This window comes from Chanodichthys erythropterus, chromosome 18, assembly GCF_024489055.1.
Source record: "Chanodichthys erythropterus isolate Z2021 chromosome 18, ASM2448905v1, whole genome shotgun sequence".
In the NCBI taxonomy this organism is placed as follows: Eukaryota; Metazoa; Chordata; class Actinopteri; order Cypriniformes; family Xenocyprididae; genus Chanodichthys; species Chanodichthys erythropterus.
Window position 1 is genome coordinate 23,723,631 of NC_090238.1, and position 14,157 is coordinate 23,737,787.

General features: G+C 35.7%; 2 protein-coding genes across 6 annotated transcripts in view; both read right to left on the reverse strand.

Annotated features, from left to right (window-relative positions):
• bicc1a (BicC family RNA binding protein 1a) overlaps positions 1–2,907 on the reverse strand; it is a 41,856-nt gene extending 38,949 nt beyond the window's left edge. For both annotated transcript variants that reach the window (XM_067367606.1, XM_067367605.1), the window contains exon 1: positions 2,661–2,907. In XM_067367606.1, the coding sequence (XP_067223707.1) occupies positions 2,661–2,847 (187 nt within the window). In that variant the 5' untranslated portion in view covers positions 2,848–2,907. The remainder of the gene's footprint in view (positions 1–2,660) is intronic.
• Positions 2,908–4,069: 1,162 nt separating this feature from the next.
• Positions 4,070–14,078, reverse strand: eef1akmt2 (EEF1A lysine methyltransferase 2). Of its 4 annotated transcripts, none has more exons than XM_067368513.1 (13): positions 13,966–14,078; positions 13,638–13,703; positions 13,193–13,307; positions 12,956–13,063; positions 12,619–12,835; positions 12,463–12,539; positions 10,117–10,161; positions 9,050–9,113; positions 8,929–8,960; positions 8,733–8,810; positions 8,551–8,656; positions 4,833–4,926; positions 4,070–4,629 (listed from the first exon to the last, which is right to left on the reverse strand). In XM_067368513.1, exons 1-13 carry the CDS (start codon positions 14,064–14,066, stop codon positions 4,584–4,586), a joined length of 1,149 nt encoding a protein of 382 aa, XP_067224614.1. In that variant the 5' UTR covers positions 14,067–14,078; the 3' UTR covers positions 4,070–4,583. The 4 variants fall into 4 exon arrangements, with proteins under 4 accessions (XP_067224614.1, XP_067224615.1, XP_067224613.1 ...); XM_067368514.1 differs by lacking the exon at positions 13,966–14,078 and adding an exon at positions 13,817–13,951 and having other exon boundaries at positions 4,833–4,884; XM_067368512.1 differs by lacking the exon at positions 13,966–14,078 and adding an exon at positions 13,817–13,951.
• Between the last annotated feature and the right edge of the window lie 79 nt (positions 14,079–14,157).

Genomic DNA, 14,157 nt, shown 5'->3' on the forward strand with positions numbered 1-14,157 from the left:
AAAAACTTTACTACGAGATTAGATTTAGTCGGTTTCCTACTTGAAAAAAGGCTGTACGGAGAGTATGTAACGTTAGAGGCAATAACAGAGGCGCCGGATCGCACGGGTTGCCGCGGTGAGACGCAAAACATCACTTTCGTCAAGATATCTCCATTCAAGTATGTTTGCTTTCTACATTTCACAAAGGTAAGTTAGAGGTTTCTGTTTTCTAAAGTAGAAAACGTTATAGCAACGCATTGTTTTGGATTGTATGTGCTATGAAACAAGTCAATTTAAACTGAATCCCTTTACTTGAATATGTCTACATTTTATTTTTCTTAATTTTGCTACAGCATTTTTATACTTAAGGTACGACATTTTTGCTCTGTATCTATATACTGATTCTAATTTTCTGACTACTTTTTACAGCTGTGGTCTGTGGACCTTTTCATTTCATTGCAGATCAGCCTGCTTAAAGATTATGGAGACTGACCCCAACTGGACACCATCCCTCCCTACATTAAGGCCACATCAGCATTAAACACAGGCTGTGTCTCAATCAGCTCCTAGTTCATTAGTTAGGGCACTGATCAGGACGGTCTCAGTCACAAAATTTGTATACACAATATACTGATTCAAGAGCTCAGAGCTGATTGAGATGCACACACAGACACTAAGGAAAAACAATCCAGTCAGCTACTTGGGTAAAGTTGGTTTTATATTTGCACATTCAGACTTCTGATAAATTCAGACTTTCCAATAAATATGCAATAAATTAATGTTTGCGAATTTTAAGCAGCGACATGATATTGACGACCAACGATTGTCAACTTATAACATTTTTCACAGTCGATCAAAATAGGCAAGTATTGTTTAATGGCATATTTACTTGTGAATGTCCACTGAATGTCCAATGTAGTGTGATTAACAAGGCTATTGAATACGGATGTGCGAATATAAAACCAACTTTACCCAAGTCAGTCAGCTGACACTATGGTCCATCAGGCTGGAGAAAGTGATCATCTTCACACTGAGAAGATGCAGGAGGCTGGAGGAGATGGTGATCTGCATGTGCAGAAGTAAACCGACTTGATATGTACAGGATGTCTGATGTTTGTTTTGGAGATGATGTTAATGTACTATACGGGTCTGCCAAACCTGGGAACCTTTATGGCGTTACAATTTTTTTTTTTTTTTTTTTTTTTTGTGCCTCTGATTCCAGACGCAACAAATACAAATTTCAAATGCTTCTGTGAACCTTAATATACCTCAGATTTGGTCTGCCTGCACAACACTTCTAATGTTTCCCCTGAGACGGTATACAGAACATTCAATGAAACTGTGTCATATCTATGCAAACCTGAAGCTTTCAGCTGTATGGGCATACAGAGATGATTTGCACAGAAATATGTCTCCTTTGTTTAAATACAGAGTAGCAGAGATTACTGACTGTTTTGAGATTTTCACAGAGAAACCATCCAATCAGCGCATGTTTGAATCTTTTGTAGAATTGTAGTGTAAAAATGTGCTGATGCTTTATCCAGTCTTGCATGAACAATAAAGCATGTATAATTAAATTTTTCAGGGTGATTTGTAGATTTATGTTATATGCACTTATAGTATTAACAGGATAATTAATAATATACACAATCTGTAAATCAGATATTTAACTTGCATGACATATCTTTGTTTTTATTATTATTAAGGCCTTTGGACAAAAAAAAGAAAAAGAAAAAAAAAAGACTCATAATGTCATTGACCCAGACAACACAGAGGTAGGTCTAAAAGGTATACTATATCAGAATGTACTGTAATAAAATACACTATTAAATTCTACATACATCTCTGATGATGCCTTGTTTATTGGAACAATGTTTATTGTGTTATACATTGGTTTATGTACTTAATGCAATAAAGGAAAAAAAATGCATGAAAAAAAGGGTAGTATTAGTTCAAAATTCTTCCTGATAATACTAAACCATCCTTAATCATGCACTTGTTATATAGTTAACACGACATCATTATCGTTACTATACTGTGTTATCGCAGTCCTTCCTTCAGAACATAAATAAATCCTGCACCCATTAGTGAAATATCTGTGATCTTCGAGGGATTGATAGTTTTTAAATTGTTCACTATGCGTTTATGCCATAAACAAGACAGTTAACAATATTTAAGTATGATGATTTAGGTAGCAATGCGGGGTCAGTAGCACTCCAACTTACTGCAGTCAGCTCGTACAGATCTATGTTATGAATGGATGAAAAATTCTCCAAATAACGGTCCCTGGCATCTTTGGTGAGTTTATCGCGATATGAAATTTTAACTTTGTTCTTGTGCTTCTTCATATTTGCGAGTTATTTGCTTGTTATCTCAACTCGTGTAATCTCTTTCATTCTCACAGTCAGCAGGGATACCACAAATATGGCGCCGCGGTGACGTCACACACAACAAAATCACGTGTCTGACAAAGACCGATACTGGTCTACATGCCCTACACACCAAGCAGCGGAGTCAACACATCTCCTTCAAGATGTGCTTCGAGGAAACATTGTGATATTTTTAGACAGAACTATTTCTGACTCGACGCCAAGCAACACTGCAATGTTAGCTAAAAGTATTTTCAAAACATCAAACTGTCTTCCCGGTTCTTTTAGGCACTTTTTAATAAGTTAACATACCCAGTAACATAGTTTCTAGTTTCTTGCGGTCAACTCGAAACCTCTCCTCGGTCCAGTCTGGGTCAGGCGGGGAGATGTGGCCGCAGTGGCCGCTAGAGTCATCCTCAGACACGGCAGACGGTGAGTCGTTACTCCGCTCGCTGCTGGAACCATGATCATGATGCATGAAACTCAGTGGCTCAGCCATTGCGCTTTAAAGTGTGTCAAACTTACTAAACAGGGTTTATATGTGAAAGAGGTAAATCAACATTAGGAGAAAAACATTCCGATGTCCAGGCAAGTTTTTCCTATCCTGCCTTTGAAGTCCCTTAAAGCTCCTCTGGCCAGTTACTGCCCCCGAGAAAATCAGTCTGCCCCTTGATTCCTCTCCCTTCCACTTTTCCTCTGGCTCCAGGACCAGAACACACTATAGTTGGAGGACATGGATGCATGGATGGATTATGCTCCTATGGGAGCATTCACGTGTCAGGATAACCGCCCACTCTCCTCCCAAACTTTCTCATCATCATATCCAGTTCGCTCGCCTAGTTTCTCCTGCAAGCGGGCAAAATAAAACATTCCAACTTGTCGATATATATATATATATATATATATATATATTCGAAAAAAAGTTTTTTTTTTTCAAAACCACTTCTTGTGATTCTGTGATGAACATGTTTCTTTAAAAGACATATTCTTGAGAGAAAAAAAAAGTTGGCATAAGTTTTTTTTTTAGTCATTCCCTTAAAAATATTTAGTGAGATATTTAAGTAAACGTTTGAAGTGCAGCCTAACTAACATACAGGAAGCCATTTTGTTGTCATATATATATAACAACAAAAATGTAGAAAAATCTATAAATGTTTTTTCCAAATGTATGAACATAAAAAGATTACAATTCTATTAACTTATATGTATTTTAAACATTTAAAAAATAAATATTTAATTAGACAGACGTCACTGAAACTTAATTATGTGGATTTATCCTTTGAAAGAACCTTTTTAAAAACACTTTTATAAATGCGTCTCAGTATGGTGGGAATAAAACGAAGGAATATCGCCATCTAGTGGCACAAAGCTACCACACAGCATGTGAGTAAATGTGAGCAGAATGTGGTTTGATTCCAAGATCACGCACATATGGAAAACATCTCTTTCTCCCTTTCTCTCAAATAATATTCTAGAGCCATCATAAAACAGCTGCAGAGACAGATTTTATAATAACACCTTTTAATGCAAAAACAATAAAAATGATCCAGTATTGTATTTATTTCTATACAATAAAATTACTAAAATGTAGCTAATCCATTTGAAAATAAAACAATATTTCTTTGTTATGTGTTAACTGACTGTGTTTTTCCAGGATGCCTCTGTGAAGAGAGACAAGTTACCTCCTGAACAAGGATTTTCTATAAAGCTGTGCGTAGGCATGTGTGTGTGTGTATTATATATATATATATATATATATATATTATACATATGTGTGTGTGTGTGTGTTTGTGTTCTTGTATACATGGTTTATGAGGACACAAATGTGTATAATGACATGGGTGTTACAATGTAAACATGGTTTATGAGGACACTTCCTTATACTAAATGGTGTTTTTTTGAAATTCAAAAAATGCAGACAGTTTTCTGTGATGGGGAGTTTTAGGGATAGGGGTAGTGTAGGGGGATAGAATATACAGTTTGTACAGTATAAAAACCATTATGTTTATGGAAAGTCTCCATAAACCACATATACAAGTATGTGTGTGTGTGTGTGTGTGTGTGTGTGTGTGTGTGTGTGTGTGTGTGTGTGTGTGTGTGTGTGTGTGTGTGTGTGTGTTTTGTGGTAGGGGAGGTTCATCTGTTGGTAAACGTCTTGTCTCTGTACAGGTGCATTGTAGAGCCGTGTGCAGTAATAGTGTCCATGTGCAACCATTTCAAAATCTTGCCATCCAGTTACATTGCATACTTCTGAGTCCATTCCCTCGCCAGTCTGTTATACCTAAAAAACAAGATGAGCCATCTTCATTCAAAAGAATAGCACTCAGCTGATATTAAAAGTCCCGATGAAGTGCCAGCTTTAAATTTTAGAGTAATTTGGTACTTAAACATTTTACATATTGGTTGATAGTAATAAAAGAAGAAAATGTAGAAAATGTGGTATGACTGAAGGAGAGAGAGAGCCATCCACACAAGGTTACTTACTTATCTTTGTCCGATTTGTAGATGTGTGCAATATCTGGAACTAAAGGGTCATCTGGATTTGGGTCACAAAGTAGTGAGCATATGGATAATAAAACTGGAAAAACAACAACAAAAAACAGCAGAATAATTTAAGTGATGTTGATAAAAGTAATGTGAATATTGCTCATATTTTATTAGATAAATTAATTTTATGTGCTTAATGCTGAACTCTATCCATTTTAGGTATAGATTTATATTCTTTGCAAAAATAACTTTAAAAAAAAATTCAATATAAATTAATATTCTTTGACACATTTTCCAGGTTAAATAAACATTATTATGTACAGCATCAAAAAAAAAAAAAAAAACCTCACACAATACAGTTATTGTATTTTTATATTACCAACTTAATTAATGTTCTATTTATTAATATAGAATATATTAATAAATATAACATATTTAATATAGAATAGAATATATTAAAAGTATATTTCTCATCAGTGCCTTTTTATGCATTTTTACAATTATTCCAAAATAATAACTATAAAAATGCACTGAAAAATTTCAGATTACATCCATTTCATTTGTGTAGTGATATTCAGCTCTTCTTTTTAATAGTCAGCTTATTTTCGGATAATCAGTCAACAAAGCTCGGTAAACACTGCATGACGGTCAAAGACACAGAGATGTACCTTTAATTTCACCAAGCAGATTGCTCACTAAAAACCCTTCACAGATCGTGTCATTTCAGGTGACATAAAGTGGATGAGTTAGATAAGTGAACATATCCAAGTAGAGCCAGCATCAGCAGAACACTGCAGGCTTCTGAAGTGACGAAAGGGGGCACGGTGTAACACAAAGTATCCCTAGCTAGAAATACACATGTGGCCCATTCACGTATTTGTCAGACCGTAAACAAACCTGTCCCTACTACAATTATGAAACTAAAAACTAGTGCGCAAATACAGATGGCAGAGCATCGAATAATATTACTACACAAAATGAAGGAAAAGGCCTAAGCCACCATATTCGAAAATTCAACTCATGACATAAACACATTTTAGACTAAAAGATATAAATACGTCTTTTCAGAAACACAATTTCAGTATTTTTCACCATGAATACAGACAGGTTACCATGATACTACAGTACCACCAGCAAAAGTAATTAACTGTGCTCAGAATCAGAATCAGCTCAGAATCAATTCGAGAGAGAACTGCGACACATACGGAAAATATCAGAATCGATCAAGAATCATTTCTCGATTCACAATGCATTGATGAACTGTCTGATCTAGTCCTCTAAACATGAAAAAAAATATTTCATCATACATTTAGCCTACTGAGTTAGAGCTGCATTCTTCATGATGTGGGTGAAAACATACTGTGAAATACACTGTCCTTAAAGGAACACTCCACTTTTTTTGAAAATAGGTTCATTTTCCAACTCCCCTAGAGTTAAACAGTGGAGTTTTACCGCTTTCGAATCCATTCAGCCGATCTCCGGTTCTGGCGGTACCACTTTTAGCATAGCTTAGCATAGTTCATTGAATCTGATTAGACCGTTAGCATCGCGCTTAAAAATGACCAAAGAGTTTCGATATTTTTCCTATTTACAACTTGACTATTCTGTAGTTAAATCGTGTACTAAGACCGACGGAAAATGAAAAGTTGTGATTTTCTAGGCTGATATGGCTAGGAACTATACTCTCATTCAGGCGTAATAATCAAGGAACTTTGCTGCCATATCATGGCTGCAGCAGGTGCAATGATATTACGCAGCGTCTCTCACATACGTCTCCATGGTTGCAAGGCACGTTCCCTGTGCAAGCAGGGGCTCACAGGCGCTGCGTAATATCATTGCACTGCTGCAGCCATGGAACGGCAGCAAAGTTCCTTGATTATTACACCTGAATGAGAGTATAGTTCCTAGCCATATCAGCCTAGAAAATCGCAACTTTTTATTTTCCGTCGGTCTTAGTACACGATTTAACTACAGAAGAGTCAAGTTTTAAATAGGAAAAATATCGAAACTCTTTGGTCATTTTTAAGCGCGATGCTAACGGTCTAATCAGATTCAATGAACTATGCTAAGCTATGCTAAAAGTGGTACCGCCAGAACCGGAGATCGGCTGAATGGATTCGAAAACGGTAAATCTCAACTGTTTAACTCTAGGGGAGTTGGAAAATGAGCCTATTTTCAAAAAATGTGGAGTGTTCCTTTAACTAAAATGTTGCTATAATAGCCTAATAATATTAATACTAGAAAGCCTATGCACTTGGCAATTGTGATTTTATTTTATTTTTTTTAAATAGTCCGGGTGAGGGTGTGACGCCCCCTCACAAACCTTTCAATGTCATATTTCGTAATATTTAAGTTGATTTATTTTGAACAGTGGATTATTTTCTCATCCAATTTTTTGAGGAGGCACGTATGCACATTCAGTAGAGTGTGCATTCACCTCAGGTCAGAGGTCACCATTCTGTTGGAACTCGACTTTCTAGTGAACGGCCGTTGCTTGAAGCATAGTTTATAAAGTTTTAAATATAGATATTTTTCTTACAAAGACCCATCTCTTTGCTTCGGAAGGCATTTATGGATGGATTGAGGGTGAGTAAATTATGGGATCATTTTCATTTTTGGGTGAACTATTCCTCGAATAGCGGAAGAAGCTTTATTAGGCTGCTATCATTTTAAAGGTGCCCTCGAATGAAAAATTTAATTTACCTCGGCATAGTCAAATAACAAGAGTTCAGTACATGGAAATGACATACAGTGAGTCTCAAACTCCATTGTTTCCTACTTCTTATATATATCTCATTTGTTTAAAAGACCTCCAAAGAACAGGCGAATCTCAACATAACACCGACTGTCACGTAACAGTCGGGGTGTACGCCCCCAATATTTGCATATGCCAGCCCATGTTCCCAACATTATGAAAGGCATTAGACAAGTGCAGAACGTCTGGATGTGCACAGCTGAATCATCAGACTAGGTAAGCAAGCAAGAACAATAGCGAAAAATGTCAGATGGAGCAATAATAACTGACATGATTCATGATAACATGATATTTTTAGTGATATTTGTAAATTGTCTTTCTAAATGTTTCGTTAGCATGTTGCTAATGTACTGTTAAATGTGGTTAAAGTTACCATCGTTTCTTACTGTATTCACAGAGACAAGAGCCATCGCTATTTTCATTTTTAAACACTTGCAGTCTGTATAATTCATAAACACAACTTCATTCTTTATAAATCTCTCCAACAGTGTAGCATTAGCCGTTAGCCACAGAGCACTATCAAACTCATTCAGAATCAATGTAAACAATATAACAGTAAACAATACTCACATTATCCAACGCATGCATGACGAACACTTTGTAAAGATCCATTTGAGGGTTATATTAGCTGTGTAAACTTTGTTTATGCACTGTTCAAGGCAAGCGCGAGCTCCGTGGGCGTGGAGCACGAGAATTAAAGGGCCAGTAGCCCTGAATCGGCACATTTGTAATGATGCCCCAAAATAGGCAGTTAAAAAAATTAATAAAAAAAAAATCTATGGGGAATTTTGAGCTGAAACTTCACAGACACATTCAGGTAGTTTTTTAATCATTCACAATCTAAAATTGTGATATTGCACACCCCTATCTTGAGGCCAAGAGTTGCCCAGCCCTGATGTAGATGTTATCATATTGGACTTGTTTATGATGAAAACATAACATTTATGACTGCTCTCTAACCTTTGGATACCGTGAGGGCAGGTGACCATTGGGAGCGCAGAATGTCCAAACAGATGCTCCCATTACTGTTGATATTTGGGTGGTAGATTTTTGTTGTGAAGGCAACCTGTCAGAGAAACAGAATGTCAAATGTTTAAAAACAAATAATCTATGGAGGAGAGAAGAACAAATGTTATTCTCACCTTTGGTGGTTTAAAGGGATAATCAGTCGGGAAATGGATTGTGAGGAAAAAAACCCCTCCTTGATATGGACTATCACCCTAAGGGGGAGATAAAGAGAGAGTTTTTGTATGACCTAAGCTAATTCCTTTGATTTACTGAACCAATTACTAATTTCACAAAATAAACATTGACCTGAAATTATTCATGTGTACTTACTGGGCCCATTATTGTCGCCTGCCAGTGAAACACTGAAAGAGCAAATAAAATATACTGAGCAGACCGTCCCGTCAAAGAATTAACTGCCATTATTGAGTATGTAGTAAACTGACACACTTACAGTCTTCTCCAAGTGGTCCAGCTGAGCACTGCGAGGGTGGATCCCGTTGCAAGTCCTGTAGCTCCTACAAATACAGTAGAAATGGATGAGAAAACCGATATGCTTCAAAAACAGATTTAAGAAGCAAAGTTTCAATTCAAACAAGGCTAAAGGTTTACTAAGTGCATATTTCTGACAGTTTAAAGTGGGAAACACACACACACACACACACAATATCAAGTTAATATATTTGTATTAAAATTCATGAGCTCCAACCCTAGTCTTATAAATGCCAGGTTTAATATTAAAGAACGTGTTTTATCGTTTAACTATATATTTATGCATAATCCATTCTATTATTATTTATTATTATTATAATATTTATTAATATTTTGAATTAGTTTATTTTTTATTTCATTTATTTCATTTTAAAATGAAAGTATTTTTTTAAAAGCGTTTGTCATTTTATTAGTTTGTTTTTAATTATCTATTTAGCTTAAATTAAACTAAATATTTTATATTTAGCTTTAATTTATTTTTATTTCAGTTTGAGTAAATTTAGTACTTTCACTTAAAACACTTAATTTCAGTTAGTTTCCAAGGCAACATTTCTAATTTGCGTTTTGTTTTAGGGTTTTCTAATCTAATATTTATATTTTATTTTACACATTTTATAGAATGTATTTGTTTAAATATAACATTTGTTTTATTATAATGTAACATTATATATTTGCATATTTATGTTTTTAATGTACTCACTGTCTAATGTCTAAACGGACTATTTTCTTATTTAAATAAGGCTAACCTTGTTTAACTATAGCTGCTAAATTAATGCAATGCCATTAATCACTATTATATCACTATTATAATAAAATATTTTCTGATGTCTTAAGAATTGAGTTCGCTTTGTTCTCGACATCAAGATCTTTTCATCTGGCCGAAAAATAAATTCTTCTGATCTTCTGACTTTACATAGTAATGTGGTCAGAGAGATAGTTCACGGTATCAGTCATGTGTAGATCTCTTGGTTCGCCATAAAGCTAGTCTACTTTTAAGACATTTAATCTATTAATAAATAAAAATATTACCTTCTGGATCCTTTTCAAAGCCATCAGATCTCTTCTTTTCTCCGCCTGAGGATGTGAAGGGAACAATGATGAGAAGGCAGACATGAGGGGAGTTCACTTCAAAATAAAAGTCCCTGTAACCTTTTAGAGCGAGGGATTGTTTAAGGGAAATGCTTCCCATTCCTGCTGGTCTATGCTCAGTTTTCTCCATAATAATAGCATATTAGCAAAGCAGATTTGGCTAAGGATCCGGTCCATATTTGTGTTTGAGCTCTGGAGAATGTCAAATGTTTCTATTTTTTAAATAGTGTTTTTGCAGCATTAAGGAATCACAAAATATCAGTTGATTTCTTGAACACATTGGCTAAACTGGGGTGTTTAAGTACTGAACAAAAACTCAGGCGTGGATTCTGAATACTGCACGTTCACAAATCCTTTAATTATAATAAACAAACAAAAAATGGCTGCGTTTACACTTGGCCTTAACATGCGAACTGTACCTGGATGTTGTCCAGATATGCATTGAGTGTGTGTAAACACATTTGTGATCGGAATGTTTTCATAAAACACGTTTACCAAATAAGCTAAGCTTATTTCAGTTAGTCTGATTATTTTGAACCAAATCAACTGACAATAAATCAGACTTACTGAAATAAACCTGGATTATTTGGTAAACTTGTTTTATGAAACAGGCCCCTGGTTCGGGCTCTGGTTCGGAGGTAGTCGAGGAAGCATTATGATCGGATCTCAGAGTAATTTAAACGCAATCCAGCCAATGTATTTACATTCAGACGGTGATGGTCCATGCTGGTCCTGAGCTGGTCTTATGCTGGTCCATGCTGGCCCTATGCTGGTTTTATGTTGGTCCTGAACTTAGGACCAGCTCAGGACTAGCATAATACCAGCATAGGACCAGCATGGAACAGCATAAGACCAGCTCAGGACCAGCATAAGACCAGCTCAGGACCAGCATAAGACCAGCTCAGGACCAGCATGGGCCATCTTAGAACCAGCTCAGGACCAGCATGGGCCAGTTTAGGACCAGCATAGGACCAGCATGAACCAGCATAAGACCAGCTCAGGACCAGCATGGGCCATCTTAGGACCAGCTCAGGACCAGCATGGGCCAGTTTAGGACCAGCTCAGGACCAGCATGGGCCAGTTTAGGACCAGCTCAGGACCAGCATAAGACCAGCATAGGACCAGCATGGGCCATCTTAGGACCAGCTCAGGACCAACATAAGACCAGCATGGACCAGCATAAGACCAGCATGGTCCAGTTTAGGACCAGCTCAGGACCAGCATAAGACCAGCATACCAGCTCCAAAACCTACCTTAACCAGCATATGCTGTTTTTTTCAGCAGGGAGTTTTGACAAGAAATTAAACTTCTTTGAATTTACACTAAACTACAATCTTTAAAACAGTTTATTTAGACTTACATGATACACTGTAAAAAAATAAAAACGGAAAATGTACTATTTATTTATTTTAACATTATTCTAACATTATTTTAACGTTATAACATTATTTTAATGTTCCCCTAATATTATTTTAATGTTCCCTTAACGTTATTCTAACATTCCCCTAATGTTATTATAACGTTCCCTTAACATTATTATAACATTATTTTAACGGTCCCGTTATTTTAACGTTCCCTTAATGTTATTTTAACGTTATTCTAACATTATTTTAACGTTCCCCTATTATTTTAACGTTCCCTTAATGTTATTCTAACATTCCCCTAACATTATTATAACGTTCCTTTAACATTTTAACGTTCCCCTAATGTTGTTTTAACGTTATTCTAACATTATTTTAACGTTCCCCTAATATTATTTTAATGTTCCCTTAATGTATGCTATCATTTCCCTAACATTATTATAACATTCCCCAACATTATTATAACGTTCCCCTAATGTTATTCTAACATTATTTTAATGTGAATTCTCATTAAATTTAAGTCCTTTATTTGGCCTCAATAGTTTCAGAATACATTATTTCTAACTCAAATCTTTAGACAAATCCAACATACAAAGAAAAAAAATAACTATCTGACACTGTACACAGCAATTAACTTCATGTTTCTGTTATATATGAGACATCAACTTTATGAGAACAGTGTAAAAAAGGACATAATGTTAACATCAAATTTAGCTCAATACTGGCCTCATGTGTTCATCTCCGTATACTACACCAGTTTATTTGTAACGGGTAAATCAAAACTTTATTACTTTGCATTATCTTTATAGTAAAGAAAAACAAGCATTTTCCAAAAAGAGTTTATTATAGAATTAAATAAATGGTATTACAATGAAAAAAATGAACATTTAAAAAAACCTGAAAATCAGTCAATCTGTTTAAATACCAAAGCTGTCACACTGTTACCCGTTACACCACCAAACTGGAAACGGGGGGTGGGTAGCTCATGTACCAACTCAAAACCTGCAAGAGACAATTATTGTACAATTATTTCAGTATTTGAAACAATGTTAGTTAAAGAAATGTGCTTTAGCTCTTGTACCAGGTTTGAAGATCTGCAGCAGCTGCTCTTTGGTCCAGTTGCAGGAGGTGATGATGAAGAAGCTGCCTGGTTGCATAACAGTTCTTAAAGAGGTCACGTAGTGCTTTTTTGCCTCCTCTCTGTCCTCTGGGCTCAAACTAATGGCATCAAATGTGCCTTTATCTATACATACATCAAAGCCCTTCAATTCTGTGCTGGGGTTCAAGAAATCCTCCACCTGAAGTCACATGCAAAACACAAAGACAAACAGAAATCATTCTTCATTCTGCGTTCTTTAGTAGAAGAGTGAATTTATTTACTTGATTTATGTGAGTTAAAAGCAAATTATTTCCACTACCTGAATTTTAACATTTTTTAAGCCTTCCTCTTCCAGAATATTTAAAGTGAGCTCTACAGCAGCCTTAGAATAGTCGATTCCAGTAAGGTTTGAAAATCCATGCTTGGCCTTAAGGGATAATTCATGTGATTATCATCATTTATAGTTATACTAATTTACATTTTTATGATTTCAAAAAGTATTTAAATGAATAGAGTACATAACTAAATGCAGTTATACAGTGAACTTTTGACTTGCCAGTTCCACAAGAAACATCCCATTTCCAGTCCCAATGTCAAGTATGGCAGCATTTTCAGATATATTTTGTGCTTCCATCCATCGGATCACTCTGTTCATGCTTTCCTCACCAAACCTAAGGGTTGATCAGGCATAAGAATTGCAGTCTTTATATTGTCCTAAATTGCAGAACACAACTAACACACCAGAAGATGGTGCTGCTTTAGATTCATATCATAATATGCAAGGGCATTCATAAACAAATACACTACATAAAAAAAACCTTAAAAACAATGTATTCTGAATAATATTTGTCGTTTTCGATAAAGTAGGATACCAGAATGTATCGTTTTTATGGTAAATTACTGTTTCAATGGAAAACAGCTTTTTACTGTTTACATTTGATTCTTTTCTTTTTCTTTACAGTTATTTTTTAGAGTGATGTGACACAAAACAGCTAAATTACCATATTTCTCCCTTATCTCCAATGTCTTTGTAAGTCTGCAGCTCTCTCTTATAAGCATCATCCCAGCTTCAAGGAAAACAGTAGAAAAGCCAGTAAAATACACTTAATTACCAACATCAGTCACACTACATTCAAAGAAATTACTCAAAGCAATCCTGTTTGGTTTTTATTTAACATACAGGAGTAACATTTCACTTGCAGCAGTTGCTGGGCAGAATATAAAATATCCATGTGTGGTGTCAGAGAAGCAAGAACACAAATGTAACACATGTGCTAATCTTCTCCCTACCATATGAGATCGACTAATACCAGGGCAAAAATCTCTTACTACTCTTTTGTTCCTAGTTTTGACGGAGCAAACTCTTCTTCTGGTTCTGGACACTGTACCAGACAGTCCCCATGCGTGCTGCTCATTGACGAGTCCATCATGACGTTCCGTCTCATCAACTTCCGGTGACCTAATACGGAACGTGATAATCGACTGGCGTGACACTTCAAAATAAAGGTTGAGAGTTGAACA

Coding starts and splice junctions, on each gene's coding strand:
- eef1akmt2 (XM_067368512.1), bottom strand. CDS start 13,929: ATGGTAGGGAGAAGATTAGCACATGTGTTACATTTGTGTTCTTGCTTC. Junction 12,540..12,618: donor GCTGCAGATCTTCAAACCTG/GTACAAGAGCTA, acceptor TGTCTCTTGCAG/GTTTTGAGTTGGTACATGAG. Junction 4,927..8,550: donor TGCCCTCACGGTATCCAAAG/GTTAGAGAGCAG, acceptor TTGTTTTTCCAG/TTTTATTATCCATATGCTCA.